The sequence below is a fragment of the Gossypium hirsutum genome, chromosome D02, assembly GCF_007990345.1.
Source record: "Gossypium hirsutum isolate 1008001.06 chromosome D02, Gossypium_hirsutum_v2.1, whole genome shotgun sequence".
NCBI lineage: Eukaryota > Viridiplantae > Streptophyta > Magnoliopsida > Malvales > Malvaceae > Gossypium > Gossypium hirsutum.
The window spans coordinates 2,057,132-2,075,434 of NC_053438.1; the positions used below are offsets into that span (position 1 = coordinate 2,057,132).

At 30.4% G+C, this 18,303-nt stretch overlaps 2 protein-coding genes across 2 annotated transcripts; one reads left to right on the plus strand and one right to left on the minus strand.

Annotated features, from left to right (window-relative positions):
• Positions 1-4,957: 4,957 nt before the first annotated feature.
• LOC107934814 (protein WHAT'S THIS FACTOR 1, chloroplastic) lies at positions 4,958-7,059 on the minus strand. The gene has a single exon (XM_016867327.2). It carries the CDS (start codon positions 6,557-6,559, stop codon positions 5,117-5,119), a length of 1,443 nt encoding a protein of 480 aa, XP_016722816.1. The 5' UTR covers positions 6,560-7,059; the 3' UTR covers positions 4,958-5,116.
• A 2,172-nt stretch (positions 7,060-9,231) lies between these two features.
• LOC107934816 (rho GDP-dissociation inhibitor 1) lies at positions 9,232-11,358 on the plus strand. The gene is made up of 5 exons (XM_016867329.2): positions 9,232-9,642; positions 9,725-9,791; positions 10,107-10,325; positions 10,413-10,537; positions 11,013-11,358. The coding sequence occupies exons 1-5, from the start codon at positions 9,364-9,366 to the stop codon at positions 11,091-11,093; spliced, it is 771 nt and encodes a 256-aa protein (XP_016722818.1). The 5' UTR covers positions 9,232-9,363; the 3' UTR covers positions 11,094-11,358.
• The last annotated feature ends 6,945 nt before the right edge of the window (positions 11,359-18,303 follow it).

Here is an 18,303-nt window from a genome sequence, read left to right on the forward strand (position 1 = left end):
ATGCGATTGCCGTAGGTCGATTTTGTGATGATCATCCAACACCTCAGGTGTCACGGGGATCAGTTGTCAGAATTTAAATTTTCGTAATACTCTGTCCGACTGGTGCATCTCCACGGTCGTATAATTGACCAATACGACTTTCACATGCCAAGCGTTTGGATTTTGGAAGTACTCATCCGGGATTACTGCCCGAATTGTCGGATCCTCGTATGGTGTCCATTGAAACTATATGAACATGATAGAAATATTAGTTATATACATAATACTAAATACCAATCGACTAGCTCATGATAAAAATATCAATTTTATTTAATACTTACTTGTACTTCTGACTGTTGGTCTAATAGAAGCCGTATATCTTCAAGAAAGCTAGGTAATCCAGCATAACTTGCCAGATCGTTCCACCTAATTAAATAATTTTTTAGCATACTATTATATTTTAAATCTACGTAATAATTGTAAAATCTAATATAAAATTTACCTCGTTATGAGTGGGAATGTATATGGGTGGTCCACTCGATGACGTAAAAAAGGAAAGCGAAACCGTGCCTATGACTGCAGTAGTGATAGGCAACCTTCGATTTTCACTTTATTCGGTCGCGTCACCCCGCACATCTCCCAATACAATGTTTCCAACACGGCAAACCCCCAACTAAATTCACTAGCTGCTCTAAAATCAACGAGTTTCAGCAGTCATCTTAGATGTACGAGGTTCTATGACAAGTCCGACATCAAATAACCTCCAATTATCTGAAGAATGTATGCCCGAGCATATCGGATTCTTTCTAGTTCGGTTGAATCATCATCCGGATCCGGGAATGTGTCTCGTAACCAGCCCATCTTGATCTGACCTCTGTTAATATTCTCTAGAATAGCGCCGAAAAGTTCGTAGCATACCACTCCCCAATCGACAAATTGAACAGACCCGGTGACTGGGTACTCGTCCACCAGCAATCCCAATTGCAGATTCACATTTTCCAAAGTGATAGTGCACTCTCCACATGGAAGATGGAATGTGTGCGTCTCTGGCCTCCACCTCTCAATCAACGCACTAATAAGTTTCGGGTCCAACTTGCATCCCCGGCCTACCGTCGCCACGTTCCAAAAACCCGCTTCCCATAGGTAATTCTCTACCAACGGTGATGAAGGACCATGCATATATCTACAAACTTTTATAACAAATAATAAATTAATAATTATTTAAAATTACATAAATAAAAAATCAATCTTAATATTTAAAAATTAAATTTAACACTTGCCATTTTCATTTGTTCGAAGGATATGTGCTTGTCATCAAGACGAATCAATTCTCCGGCCATTGCTAAATTCGTACAAATTTTTACGATTTAAAAAAAATTTAAAAAATAAATTTTAAATTTTTTTAAAAATAATTAAAAAATTAAAGCTCTTTTAAATAGGGATTTGAGAGGAAATTGAGAGAATATTAGAGAAATGATTTATTTGTGAAAAAAATAAAAGGGGGTTTTATAGTTTTTTTACCGTTGGGAGGTCACCAACGGTCAAGAAAATAGACGTTGCTACTGTTCACGCGCGGACAAAACGCGTCCCCAGGGGGAGCGCTTACGTGGCAGGAAAACGCGTCCTTGAGGGAGCACTTTACTGTCACGTAGGCAAAGCGTTTCCTTGAGGAAGCGTTTTCTTGCCACGTCCCCTGACATCGCGCTGACGTGGACGCGCTTTCGCGGAATTGGGCTAATTTGGTAATTAATTTATTATCGGGCCCATTTCGGTAAATTTTTTAAAAAATGGGCTTTTTCTAGTGTTTTTCCCTATAATTGAATTTAAAATATTTAACATGTAATTTAATAATTAACTATCTAACTTATTACAATTTAAATGAATTTTTTTAATTATAATTTACGAAAAAAGGAGTACAGTTATATCTTTAATGGTATGAAAGTAATAATAAAGAAAGTAAATACCAAGAGAACATGTTCTATTTCACTCCTCGACCGGGGTTCTTTTCACCCTTCCCTTACGGTACTATTTCATTATCGGTCACCCAGGAGTATTTAGCCTTGCAAAGTGGTCCTTGCTGATTCACACGGGATTCCACATGCCTCATGCTACTCGGGTCAAAGCGTAAGCTAGTGATGCTTTCGGCTACTAAACTATCGCCATCTAGGGTTCGGCACTTCACCGCTTTGCCTAGTAGCACGATGCTTTTATTGCTCTCCCACAACCCAATTTTCACAGTTTAGGCTACTCCCATTTCACTTGATACTACTACGTGAATCGTTTTTGCTTCATTTTCCTCCAACTACTAAGATGATTCAGTTCGCCAGGTTGTCTCTTATCTACCCATGGATTCAGCAGCAACTCGAAAGGTTGACCTATTCGAGAATCTCCAGATCTATGCTTATTTTCAACTCCCCTAAGCATTTCGTCTCTTACTACGCCCTTCCTCGTCTCTGGGTGCCTAGGTATCCACCGTAAGCCTTTCCTCAACCTCGCCCTTAACTTTACTTTACTTTACTTTAATTTAAGGCTATGCCATCCTAAGGTGCCGGTGTATAGAGAGCAAAAGAAAAGTGTGTATCAAAGTCCATATTAAACTATCAAAATATTCATTTGTTGGATAAATGAGCTCGTGTTTCTTTTTTAAATGCAATAAATTTAATCTCAAGTTTTGCTAGTGAGGTTCTAATAATTCATATTCTTTGAAAACAAACAACGATTGTTGAAACTTTAATATGAAAAATATTCAGGTTCTTTAATAAATATCCATGTAAGTTCTCATTTATTGTATTGGTATTGTTCGGGATGGTCTAACTGATCATACCAATTAATTAATATGTTAGACTAATAAACTTCTGGTTTATTGTCACATGTGATTCAATTGTACTAATAGTACCAAATAGCGGAAAAGGCAATAATTTTCTAATACAAAATTCTTACCAAAATCTAATACATTCAATATATAGAAATTATTACTAATAAGTCAAGTAATGAATTCCACAATTCACAAAAAAAGATGCAATTTATACTTTTAGAAATTTCCATTTTTACAAAATGCATATAATCCTAAGTAATATAGTTGTAAGATTTCATATAAATATCAAAATAAAATTATATACTTAAAATTAGTAATGAATAACAAATAATTACAGCAACAGAACCCCGTATGTTAGCTTGATGGTCAGAGTGTTCACTTCCTAGGTGTGGTCTGAGTTGAGTCGCACTAGTTGTATTGTTGTTAGGGCTTTGCCCCCCTCTTATAAGTCATCAAAAAATTATTTCAACAAGAAGTTTCTCAACATGGATTATGGGAATCCTCAAAATTGACATTACAGAGACAATAGATAGGAGATCTTGCAACTACATGTGCATATAATTATCAAATTTTGATTGCCATAGCTTTCATAGTAAAACATTTGTATGGACAAAGCTCACGTCTGAAATATAAAAATTAGATATATTTTTTTCCATAAGCACCATCCTAAATATGCATGAATTTCAATTCAAAATCTATTTGTTCATGTTTCTGTCTCCAATTATAACAAGCATTCGATATTAAAATACATCATAGTGAAATATGCATGAAAATCATTAACATTTATAAAACAATCAGAATTTTCACGTAAGATGCTTGAACGTTATTCGATACACATTGTACCAAATTTCAATATCAAATATATGTTATAGAATCTTATGATGCTCTAATCAATTATTTATAATTTATAATTCAATTTAAAATGTATAATCTAATCCTTAATGACAGGTTTATAAGACTCAATTAGATCCTATCGAATTTCCTTTAATCAAAATTTAAGCATGTTTAATAACAAAAATTTAATCATCATATACTTAATCATTCAAATATTATGCATAACATAACTTACAGAAATCTTAAAATAATTTTTTTTCGTAAAACAATTTTACCAAAGATAAGATAGTGAAAAAACCATACTAGATAAATTATATAACTTTCTTGCCATAAAAAGTTTACAATTCATTTCTTCCTTGCCATAGAAAAGACTCGTGAAAATGAAAGAGTATCATACTGATAACGTATCATGAAATAAATAAATAAATAACAAGAGAAATAGGAGAGCAAAAGAGGTACGTATGTTAGAGATCCATAAAGATGTTCACAATATTTCTTTAAAGTCTGTATTTATATACAAAAAGTATAAATGAAATAAAACTCTACTTTTAATGACTATTAGAGTTCCAAAGTATATTAAACTTATTTTGATCTTAATGGACGTCCACTTAATAATAAAATATTCATAACATATACAAACTATATATAAAATGAAGGCCGTAAGGCCTTCTACAATGGACACCTGTCTATTTTTTTTCCTTTTTTTTTTACATGAGAATATTATGGGTAAGTGTCAATTAAAATTCCTCTATTTTTTAAATTATAAGAATGGTTAAATTTCAATTTGATCATTATATTTCGCTCAATTTTGAGATTTAATCTGTATACTTTAATTTTGACATAATTCGATACCTCAACTTTTATAATGTCATTAGTCAGTCTAAATATTTTATTCTAATTAAGATGATTATGTGACTTTTTTAAGGATTGTTAATATCACTAAAATTCTTTATTAAACTAAGATTTGTTTTAATGGCATTAGTCAATCTAAATTCTTTGTTAATACCATCAATTTCTGATTTGATTATCGATCTAGTTTTAATTAAATAAATTATTAAAAATTTATAAAACTAGTCCAACCATTGGTGCAATCAATTTTTTATCTCGATTCAATTTTTTTTATCCAAACTCATGTATCAACTGATTTGGTCCGATTCCAACAAGCTCAAACACGTTCAATTAGACTCATTTACTTTGTATAAAAATTGAGCTATTTTTGTGTGCTAGCCATATTTGAGATCAAGTTGAATTGAAGTTCCACAATATTAATTTAAAATTTAAAAGAAAACCTTAATTACAACCCGAAACTACTCGAATCAAGTATTAAGATACAATAATTCTTCGCAGTCAATAGCTCTAGTTTATTTCAAAAATGATGAGATCGACTTCAAATTTCTTTTGGAACAAACTCGAATAGCTTATGAGCACAGATTTCGTTTATCCCCTAATTACTTACAAATATTCACTGTATACACAAATCATTTATCATTACCAAGGCTCTGAATCTCCATTGTCATCACCAGTCCAAAATACTGCATTTCCTCCATTAGCATACAACATACTGCTTTCATTATCATCATCATGAAAATCATATTCGAGGTCCGAATCTTCAGAATCGAACAAATTCTCAAATCCGTCATCATAATCACCATCATCATAGTCGCCATCTTCAACTTCAACGTTATCATTGTTATCGCAGTCATCAAGGATGGTACCATTAATTCTAGCTTTCCTCTTTTCGCGTCGTATCCGTTTTCCTTCTGCAACTAATGCCATTAGTTGATCTCTTATCACTAAACTCTCATCTTTCTCCAAAAGCACTCCTTTGTCATCAAACCCCTCGACTAAGAAAACCGAATCCCTCATCCCTTTCAAACTCACGTAGAACAATTCCGGGTGTCTCACGATCATCGCCCTCAACTTATTTGGTAACCCGAACTCTTTCCTGAAATGTGTCAAGTGGTCTATTAATGTCCTCTTTTCAACCATCATCCCCAACACCTCTCTCACTACACCACAAGCTCTTTTCTCGGCCTCGAGGGATGACTTTGGAAAGTCGTCCAAAGACGTATTATACGGACAAATATCAGGCAATTCATTAAACTTCATCAAAAAATCCCGGTGTCGTCGCTTTAAATTCAACCCTTTCCGAAGGTTCAGTTGCTTAAACTTCAAAGGCCTATCAACGATCAACCCACGGTTTACCGGAGGAGACTTCAATGGAACAGCTAACTCAGGATCCCAATGCACAAGCTCAAGGGCCATACCATACGAGGTACCTACGATCTTAAACTTATCCGGATGATCATTACAAAGACGGGACCGAAAATTCGGAGATAACCCAAGATGAGGACCAAGGTGAACGATCTTAGACAAAAGAAGCCGACGATGAGAAGAAAGCATGAGAAGTTTCTGTAACTTGTTCGCCAAGAAACCTGATATAGCTGACTTAAGATTCAATTCTTGCATAGCGAGAGACTTAGCAGCCGGGGTTAAACGAACACAAAGTTGGTACCCCGATTTTGTAGCGTTAAACGGAGTAGGCGGCATGGGGATAGTGAAGAGCTCGAAAATCGTGGGGTACCGATATATCATGGAAAGAATGGAACGAGGCTTGTGGATACAAAGGTAAGCACGGCATTTAGAGAGAATATGGATTGGAAGGAAGTGTTTCGGCTTCGAAAGTAACAACGTTTTCAGCTTTTGGACGAAACGGATTTTGTTTTGTTTCACTACATGTTTGTCAAGTGAAGGGCTTCGAACAATTTTGAGAGAAGAACACGAAATCGAAAGGGATAAACTTTGGGGTTTATTATAAATGTTTTGAAAGCTTTTTTTAGTTCTTTTAAGGGAAATGAAAGATGGGTTTGATGATTGAAGGAGGCTGGAGCTGAGGAAATTGTCACTTTGGCACGAGACGGAGAGCAACATGGTTGATCTAGAGACTTTATGAGGATGCTTGCTGGTAGTAAGCTGAAGTGTAGGCTATGGTACAACGAGTGCAACTCTTTCAGGCATAACATCAAGCATGTTGAGGGCACTGTTGTTAGCTCGAAGAAATCGTCTAAAACATGAATATTAAATCAATAGGTGTGGCGAATGAACGCTTGGGAAAAGAAAATTGGGTTCAAATTAGAACAAAATGACATGAAAATGGTTCACTCGAGACTTTGTCAGGAAGCGTGTGGTGGGTTGAAAGTGTAGGCTATGGTTCAAGTGAAACTCTTTCGGGCATAAAATCAAACATGTAGACAGCGCTGTTGTTGGCTAGAAGAAAATACCTAAAACAAGAGAATTCTATCAAAGGAATGCTTTGGCAAGAAAATTGGGAGCAAATTAGAACAAAAATGACATGAAAATGGTTCAGCTCCGGGGAAAAAGTGAAGAATTTTTGCAAAGCGAAACCCAAGCCAAGCAAGTATAAACAAGTCCACCTGACTCCTTTATCGCTTTAAGCTTTGGGCTTAAGCATGCCTCGTACTTGGGCTACAACTTGGGTACCTTCAACTACATGCGTTGAATTGGGTCGAAAAGCACAAACTCAATAATTTACTTTTAAGTTAAAACTAATCCACTTGTTAGCACATACATAAATTTCGGTAAAATTCAAATTATATTTTGTCTTTTTTATTTAAAAAATAGATAAATTAATTCATATACATTAAATTAAAAAGTAAATTAGATCTTTTATTAAAAATTTCATCCATGCCTATTGTTAAAAACTAGTCCTTGTATATCAGCATAAGATATGCATGGAACATCAAGTATCATTATCCGGTTATTCTGTTAGTCTTGCTAGTTTTAATTGAACAAATAGATGAAATTCTTAATAGAAAAGATTAATTTACTCTTTGACCTAATATACAGAAATTAGTTTACTTATTTTTTTAATAGAAGGAGCAAAATGCAATAACTCCATAATACTTTTCTCAAGAAATTTCACTTTTGAATTTAAGGTCAAGCCTTAATAATCAATTGTATGCCTCATTTACTAGATTTCAAAAAATTTTAGAAATTTAATTTTTTTGTTGTTGACTTTCAATAAAGCATATTTATGAATAATATTAGAATTCAAATTGAATTTGATACGATTACATTTAAAACTTTAAATAAATTTATTGTCGAGTGAATTTTTTTGAATAATTTTATTATAGATTTTAATCGTATTTACTCTCTTTTTTTGACACAATACTTAGAACTATTCATAGTCCCTCCCCAACTTATTTAAAGAAAAATGCACTTCAACATACTCGAACCCACGTACTCCTGCATTGACAACAGCATTCATACCAATCAAACTATGACTCAATCGGCCAAAAAGAAATAAATTTTATGAAACCAAAAAATGAAATAAAAAAAAATAACATTCTTGGAAACTTTAGTATGATTTAAATTAATGTTTGATGGAAAATAAATAAAAAATTAATGTTGATGGGATGTGCTATTAGATTGATTTCTTGAATGTATTATTTCCTCATTTTTGGTTGACAATGATGATCAACCATAAATAAATGTCTTCAAATGTGGGTCAATATCGATATTTAATTTAATTAATTTTAGAATTAATCAAATTTAAAATTTAGTTCAACTCAAGTTCAATTTGAGAATTTGTATATTTATATAATTTTATTTTTTTAAGATATTTATCGGAGCGAGTCTAATAATTAACTATTCGTATTTTGTAGATCCATTAAAGGGGTAAATGCTGGTCACGAGTTTTAAAACTGCTCCATACTTAGGGTGAGGATTTAATCATGATTTTGAGTTAGCATTAATGGTATAAAAGTATGAAAGGGAAGGGTCTAAAGAGATAAACTTTTGTCTCAACTGCCCCAACTACAGAAATTTGAAGCCAATCCCTTTTGTTTCAACTGCCTTGCATGTTAGGCCTTATGTCATGCATCAATGCCATGTTTCCCATCTCACTACATTAATAACATAAGTCTTACATTATTCACAAATTTAGAATTTAGCCTCTATACTATTAGTTTTAGCAATTTAGTCCCTTATTTTTCAGAGTTCGAAATTTAGGTCTAATTACTAACACTTTCTTTTTGTTAAATTTGTTGGTATGATATTTTGAAATTAAAAAGAATACTCACTTGGTGGTCATGTAATTAAAAAAATGACATTGTAATGAACTTGAATTTAACAAAATAATTTTAACAGTGTTAACAGTTGAATTTAAATTTTAAAATTGAAAAGTAGAGAGACTAAATTTCAATGTTATAAAGAGTACAAGGACTTATCGTGTATTTTAACTATTTTTTATAAGGGTTAATATAATCTTTGACCTTAAACTTGGCAGCTAAATCTACTTTGGTATATGTATTTTTTTTCCATTTTGGTCCCTAAACTTTATTCCATCAAGATTTAATGACATGATATGATTTTAGAATGTCACATCATTAAACTTTTATATTTTTTAAGTTCAAAAATCAGAATGAATTTAGTTGTCAAATTTAGATACCAAAGTGGATCGAGAAAAAAACATTAATACTGAAGTGAACCTAATTATCGAGTTTCAGATACTTTTGAGATTTTAATATAATAGGAATATTATAATTTAATATGTATATATATCCATCATATGAGTCGACATCATGTAAATTTGGAACAAATTCAAGCCCAGTAGCCCACAAACATGTGTACCGTTTCCTTTTATTTAAATCCTGCAACAATGGATAACTAACCTGCTTCGCTTAGAGGTAGGTTCATAGGGGCAAAAAGAAAAAATGTCATCAGCTGCTGTAGGAACTTTCTCGGCATCCAAACAGATTGGTTTCAACAAAAACGAAACCAAGGCTGGCGAAGAAGAAGAGTTAAGAGATGAGAAAAACAAGAAATTCATTGATGATAATGATGAAGAAGCTATCAACAATGGTGATGAACCCCATGATGATCAACATGAAGAAGAAGAAGAATATGATGATGATGATGCCAAGTTGAAATCCGAGAAAGAATTGGATCTTGGTCCTCAATTTTCCCTCAAAGAACAGCTTGAAAAAGACAAGGTATATAAATTTTCTTGGAAAATTATACCCAGATTCCATGAAAATACTCAAACCTTGATTTTTTTCTTTTGTTTGTTTCAAGGATGACGAAAGTTTAAGGAGATGGAAAGAACAACTTCTTGGTAGTGTTGATATGTCTGCGTTCGGAGGTACATGTTACCCCAACTCTTCATTTTTTTATTATTTACGTCTGGATATTTACGTTACAATATTTACAGGGGTCAATTCAAAAAAATTTGAGGGACCAAAATTGAATTTTTTATAATTCTTGAAAGGATTAAATACTTTTTTTTTCATTTTTCGGTTAAAGCGTAATTTTTTATATTAATTTATAATTTGATCATTTATAAAAAGTTATATTGTAATTTTTTAATTTTGTGGCGAAGGTCCCTACCTGCCCCTTGTATCCGCTTCTACATATTCATGTTCGACTCATATTTGTGTATTTTCTTGATTTAATGCAGAGAGTAAAGAGCCTGAAGTTAAGATATTAAGCCTCTCGATCGTATCCCCTGGTAGACCAGACATAATTTTGCCAATCCCATTTGTTACAAAGCCTAAAACTTGTCTGTTTACTCTAAAAGAAGGAAGTCGATTTCGTCTCAAATTCACCTTCAATGTCTCCAACAATATTGTCTCTGGTCTTAAATACGTAAACACTGTTTGGAAAACTGGTATTCGAGGTAAGAAAAATAACCTTTTAGAAAAGGGTTCGGGTTTGAGTTTGGATTAATTTCAAATGTGGTTGATATTGAAATTAAATTTGACAGTGGACAACACAAAGATAATGTTGGGGACATTTAGTCCACAAAAGGAACCTTATACATTTGAATTGGAAGAAGAAACTACACCTTCAGGCTTGTTTGCTAGAGGCTCATATGCTGTAAGGACCAAGGTAAATTATATTTGATGGTTTAAATTTATTTTTAGTCCCTGTACTTTTTTATCTTTTGAAATTTAGTTTCTTTACTTTTATTTTTTAGATGCCTGGTTTGAAAATTAAAGTTCGATTAATGATTTTGTTAATAAAGTTTTGTTAAATTTGAATATGTTGCATTTAAACATTCAAAGGTCTGGGTTTTTTTTTTTAAATTAAAGGTATTACTGATTGGACTTTAACTTTTGAATCAAACAAGTGAAGGAACTGAATTCCTAGAATTAGAAGTAAAGGGATTGAATTTAAAAAGTCCGAAGAGTATAGGGACTAAGGACAGAATTTGACCATATATAATTTATAAATTTATTACAAATTTTATAATTAAGAATTTAACATTACATTAAAAAAATTTTGATTTTATTTATATACATTAGAATTTGTCTTAATTTTAAAATATTGAAGTTTAATTTCTCTTTTTAATTTGTTTATGCAGTTTGTAGATGATGATGACAAAGTCTATTTGGATGTGAGTTATCACTTTGAAATCCAGAAGAACTGGGGTTCACGTCCTTGAAGGAAAATTAAAGGGAAAAAAATGCAATTAATCCACTTTTTTATTTTATTTGTGCTTGATTGTTGGGGTTTTTTTTTTCTTCTAAATATCTCTTGTAGATTCTGTTTTATATTATTATTTTCTTTCTGATTGTCTATCTGTCTACATATCATGGCTTCCACATTCCCTTTATTGAGGTGGCAAAATAGTACCTTAAAAAATGGTAAATTTTGCTCTCAGTCCATGTACTATGTACACATTTGAAATCTAATCCATTTATTTTTAATTTCAAGAATTCAACCCTTCTACTCTTTTGATTTAACAATTGAAGTCCAATTGATAAGACTGTTAAAGGATCTTCGCTATTATGTATAATATTAATCAAGTGAATAATTTTTTTAACAATGTCAGGTAATATAATTTAATAGAAGTTTGTTGACAATATTATCAATTGAAATTCAATTATTCAATAAAAAAATAAAGGAATTAAATTTCAAACATGTAAAAATTATAAGCATAATTAGACCAAAAGATCTTATACTTTCATACATGATATAATCAAATTTAATTATGATTACTCGTGTTTAAGATTTTAATATATTGATTATTTATTTACACTACATAGAATGTAACAAGAGTAGTAGATTGATGCCAAATGTTTATATCTAATAAAAATGTTAATTTCTACTATCAATCCTTGTATTATGTGTAAGTTGTGAATTTAATTACTATAATTTGATCACTTTTAATCATTATATTTTTTGAAATTTAAAATTTCAATTCTGACCAAACAGTAGTTCATAAATTCATTAAATTCCACTAGTTCCGAAATTTGACGTGACCAAACAGTAGTTAACTTGCTATTTTCACATATTACCCGCAAATAAGGTTATAAATGAATGGAGCTTGAACGAACAAGACATTGTTTATCTTCATTCATTTATTTATTTTTAAGCTTGTTCGTGTTCGTGTTCATGTTTGATTGGTGTTTGTTAATAATTTTAAATTTGTGTTCATGTTCATTTATTTAAAATCATGTATGTTCATGTCTTTTCATTTAAGTTAAATGAACATGTTCACTAACATATAATTAAACAAGTTTATGAACAAAATATACATACATACTATTTTTTAGATATAAAAAAACCAAATATAAGTATAAATAATTATATTATAAATAAACAAAATAAGCACACAAACACTAAAATTTTATTAATATATAATATTCAAATAATAAGCTAGGTTTAAACGAATATAAACGAGTTTATTCATGAATATAAATGAACTAAGCAAGTCTTGTTCGTGTTCAGTTTGTTTAATAAACAAACCTTAAAATTTGTTCATGTTTGTTTATTTAGCTTGATAAACGAACATAAACCAATCTATTCATAAGCAGAGGCGAAACCATAAAATTTTTTTAGGGGGTAAAAATATAATTTCACAATTTTAATAGCCTATATATTTATAATTTTTAAAGAATTAAATTATTTTTTTATATTTTTAAGGGAGGCCAAAGTGCAATTTTACCTTTACTAATTTGAAATTTTAAAAAATTAAAGGGCCTAAATAAAAAATTTTCCATTTTAGGGGGACCGGGGCCCCTGCCAACCCCACTAGTTTCACCCCTGTTCATAAGTTCTTCATCGAACATTCTATTCATTTATAGCCCTACTCACAAAAAGTCAATTAATGGATTTAACGATCGTCGTTTACATCAAAACTAAAAATTTGAAATTCGAAACATATAGGGATTATAATTTTATACATAGTATATGACTAATAGTAGAGTTTAATAAAACGGAATTAACCGCTACTATTTGAGTTAAGAATAAAACTTCAAAATCCAAAAAATACAATGACCAAAGATGACTAAATTAAAGTACAATGACCAAATCCACAACTTATGTTAAGTATAGGGACTAATAGCAAAATTTGACCCAAAAACACTCCATGGTAAAGAAACTTGATTGCCCCAAACAATTGGTGAAATTATTATGGATGTGGGGGATGAAAATGACAAGGGGACATTGGCACCATGTGCCATGATTTTAGCAATGGCGGATTTGCTTTTTAACTTTATTTTTGGTACATGCCTTGCATTTCAAGGCTTACAAAGTAAATGCCAATTTATGTTGTGGTCTAACTTCAAATTTTATTTGTAACTATGTGTATGACAATTACATGCAAGTTCACGTGTAATAGATTTATTTATGAATCGAATTATTCATTTGCACGATTGAAAAATAAAAAAAATTTAATTATAAATCCAACATAAAAAGATATTTTGCTTACCATATGCATGTACAAATACAATAAAGAACTTTCTTTTCAATCATCATGAATAAAGTAAATTAATGTATTGAAAAGGAGATCACCTTATCTTTATATATATATATTATTATAATTTTATATTCATACATTAAATGGAAAGTTATAAATATTTAAGAATGTTGTATTTTAGGTTGATGTTTAAATTGAGTCATAATTTGATTGGTATGAGTATTGTTGTCAATGCAGGAGGATATGAGTTCGAGTGCGCTGAAGTGCATTATCATTCTATTTATAGGTTCGGGAGGGGCTATGAATAGTCTTAGGCATTATGTCAAAAAAAGCATATATGATCATAACATATAATAAGATTATTCAAAAAAAAAATTTCATGTTTAAATTTTTTATACAATTTTTACTATTATATCTATTAACTCCTAACTCTTTAAATTGGAGACTAATAAGGACTTATATATATATTAAAATAATGATGTCAATTGTTAATTGTTTTTTCTTTTTGGTGAATTACAAGAGAGTAAAACCTTAACAACAACGCGATTAGTGCAACCCGGATTCAGGCCAGACTTGAGGCAGTGAACACCTTAACCATCAAGTCAACACACAAGGTTCATTGTTATTTGTTTTTTTAATATAATAGAAAGATACATGGTGGTTTTTTAATTTGTTTGTGGTTTTTTTTAATCTAACTACCCACTATATACATATTTTTCCTTAAAAATAGATTTAATTATTCAATTTTGATATTTGAATTTGGTACGACACATTAGAAATTATTGGTCAAGACTCCTATTATTGTAAAATTACGTGTGACATAGTTATTTGAGTTGAGTCTGAATTTAGTTAATTAAATTGAGTTTTCAATCCAATTATTTAGTTCAGTACTTACAACTATTTATTATGACTACAACTATTAATATAATTTAGTAACTTAAAGAAAAAAAATAAAAAATCATTCATGAACAATGCTATTTACATAACAGTTGAGGGGGTCGTTTATCTTTAGAAAAAAGTTTTTGAAGTATTTTCTATTGAGCAGCTAATTAAGCCCTGAAGCAAAGATATTGTATCAGGGTGTATATGCTCGATTATCCTCGGGCTTTGTCTCCCTACTTTGAGGAAAACCCAATTGGTTTTTGAAACATAGATACCCTAGTTACTTGCGAAGTCTAAAGACAACAACCCTAAACTAAAACCTAACATAAATACTCTAAAAATAATATCTCGTTCATTAATAGGACTAATTGTTTCTCATCCCTATGGGAATACATATTTTTATTATGGGGTACATGGGTTGTTTAGGTTTGAACTTTGGACTCGATGTCAATAAAAACTTAAGCAAGGTAAAGTCATTTGTTATTATATGCATGGCCTGATGATCCCTCAATTTGATAAGATTATAATATCTGATGATCCCTCAATTTGATAAGATTATAATCTGATTCCTATGAGATAGAATCTTGACAAAAGTTATTTTGATCTAGATTTGTTCATGAGTTAAGTTATTTGCCTAAAATAAACAACTCACTCGAAATATGAGAGTGTTTGGACAGAAGTACGAGACTCGAAAAATGGTATTAGACTTTAACATTCAAGGCCTGACCCATTTTATACTTTTGTGATATATATTTTTTAATTTTATTTTATATATTATATAATTTATATCACATAAAAATAAATATATATTAATGCAGTACTAATTAAACATTAAAAAAAATTTGTTAAGACGTTGTCTTTAACTTGTATGGAGCAGTGATTAAAATTCTTATTAGATACTCGTCTGACACGAGTTCAAACCTTGCCAAATGTCACACCCATCCCCTAGTCCCAATATTGTATTAGAAAAAGGATAATATTTATTATAATGGCAGTGTACTTTTTTTAACTCTACAAGCAGAGTTAAAAAGCTGTCTGTGTCTCTCATTTCTTTTATATGTATATTACTATAGGTGAGTATTTGATATAATGATAGTTTACTTTTTTTTTATTCCACAAATAACCTTAAAAAATTTACAATGTATCTCTTTTTTTCTAAATATTTATTTTTTAAATATTTTACTATACCTGTATCACACACTTGTCAACCCTCTAACTCTACTTATGGAGTCTAAAATCTCCACTGACAGTATACTGAATATTTTCTTTAAAAATTAATATGTTAAATTATCTAAATTTAAAGTTTTAGTAAAAGAAAAATTATTTAAAATATTAAATATTAAACCTAAAACGAATTTTAGATAATAGATAAGCTTGAACAAAATTTTAAAAACTATAATTTAGTTCCATCAAGCTTAAATAGACATAAAATGTACTAATATAATATAAAATCTCGATTTAAACCCAACTGATAAACATTTCTACTTTAGTTCAAGTCAAACTACTATTTATTAAATATATAAAATTCGAATTAATTGGATCGGATTTGATTCTAAAATCCAAGTTAATTTGAAAGAGACCCCCACTCTCCGTGACTATCTCTTTTATGATGGTTTTCACGGCGCATGACTCTCCATGTTCTTCCCTTTCCCTGCAAAGTCAATAATATTTTAATATTTTTATAAGAATCTCATCTTTTCAAAGTAGATATTTAATATTTTTTTAATTTTTGGAGAGTACATAATTTAATAAATGAATTCTTTGTATAATGAATAAATAATTAGATATCTTTATTTTATCCTCCGAATATAAATAAAATAAATACAAAGATGGGATTAAGATAACTTTATAAACATTAATTAAAATTAATATAATCTAAATAACTATCACTGCCTACTTGGCTGAATCAATGCTGTCTGTAACAGCTCCTAATCATTACTAGGGATGATGATGAATGGTGTAGATTCCTATATCAATTCAATTATTACTGATTGAAATCATGTTTAAATCTGTATATTATAAATACTATTCTAATAAATTTAGATATTTTAAAGTAAAGATACGAATTTTAATTTAAATGTAATAATGGGGATTGGGTGTTTGGTTATGATCAACAGTTGGGGGTTGTCTCGGCGTTAGAAGCTGAATTGCATGCAATTATGGATGGCATTCGACTGGCATGGGAGAAAGGGGTAAGAAATGAAAGAGGGGGAAACTATTGGATAGGGTCGGAGATATGTCATTGGATGGTGAAGGATTGACTTATTAAAGTTTGATTTGTGCCATGAACAATAAATAGGGTTGCTGGTGCTATAGCCAAGGAGGTCAAAAGATGCAAAATGGGGTTAATTGTTTTTGTTCAACCGTCATCGGCGGCGTATGATGTGATTTTACAAAATAAGGGCCAAACATTAATTTCTAGGTTCTCTCTGATGAACACTTTCAACTTCCTTTTGTTCTAAAAAAATAGAAGAAATGATATTTGTTGTCCGTAATTAATGCTATAATGATCAGATTGAAGATCGAATTTGTCGAACTTTTAGTTTTCTATTTAACGGGTTGAACTCGATGATTTAATCACTTTAAAATGTTGAAAAAATGATTAATAATTAAAAGTATTATTATATATATATATAAGTGTAGAGTTTTCTAACACTACAAGTGGGATTTAAAAACTATCATATGTGCTTAGTTGGCATTTAAAAATAAAATATTAAAAACTCATGTCAAATAATAACTTTAATTAAAAATCTCAATTTTTGTTGGCAGAAAAAAAACCCTTTTTTACATTTTAATTGATTTTTTTATTCTAAAATTTTTAATTTTAATTCAGGTTTCTTTTATTCTTGTTAGGATAATTACCATCACCGGCTCAAAAACCCGAATGAATTTGGACGGATTCTATTGAGTTTGCTCTCCTGCGAAGTTACATGTGCATGAGACCATATAAACACGTACATAGGACCATATGAAAAATATATACTATATAAATATACAAACATCATCATCTTCAACAATTCTATGTCACATATTAAATTAATTTAATATTCAATTCTCAATTCTCAATTCTCAATTCAATTAATTCAATGAAACACATTCTAACAATTACAATGTACGTAATCATTACTTCTCATGCTTTAAAATATACCTTTTAGTTTCATCATTTTCTCCTCAATTTCTGCATAATTTATGGAATTATAAACGAACCTTCTACTTTTTCTTTTTCTCCTAGTAGTGATCAGGTTACATGATTACGTTGAATAGTTATTATTATTTTTAAAGTAAAAGAACTCTTATCTTCAGGCCATAATAATGAGAAGTGCAAAAAATAAATAATATATATGATATGTTTACGTAATTCGATTTCTTTAATATATATATATATATATATATATGAGATTTTGTCCTGAGAGAATATTCACTATATTAACATCTCCCTCTAAATATAAACTACATCCTAATTTGTATCCAAAATATAAACATCTCCCTCTAAATTTTCTAGGACATAACCAAATCAAACACTTGATCAATTCGCTTAATGTGCTCACAAAACATTCCACAATGAACAAGATAAATTGTTTTCCTTTTTCTCATATAAAACTTATACAAGTCTCTACAATATAAGTAATTGAGACTTGCTAACATTATATATATTTTAAAACCGATCTTTCTTGAATAAGTAAGATAACTTGCACAAATAATATCTTCAAAATAGTACATGATAAGTCTTGAATCATTAAATTATAGTTCTTACTTTAACTCGATCTATTCAACCCACCAATTATGTGAAGTTGATTGCTTCAATCGAATCCAAACAAATTTCCAAGATAAGTTGCTATGTGTACTTTAGGTATCAAGGATAGGATGACAGGAATCCAAAGTAACAACACGAAACACAATCCAAAGATTTTTGTTATCAAATTTTGTCAACTTAAACATTTTAATTTTTTTAAGGAAACAATGCTGCTACCAATTGACATTGATCTAGGCACTAATTTAGATACTGCTCGAAAAATACCTCAACAATAACATCCGAAGATTACAAAGTCTCAAGCCAATAGACTTATCC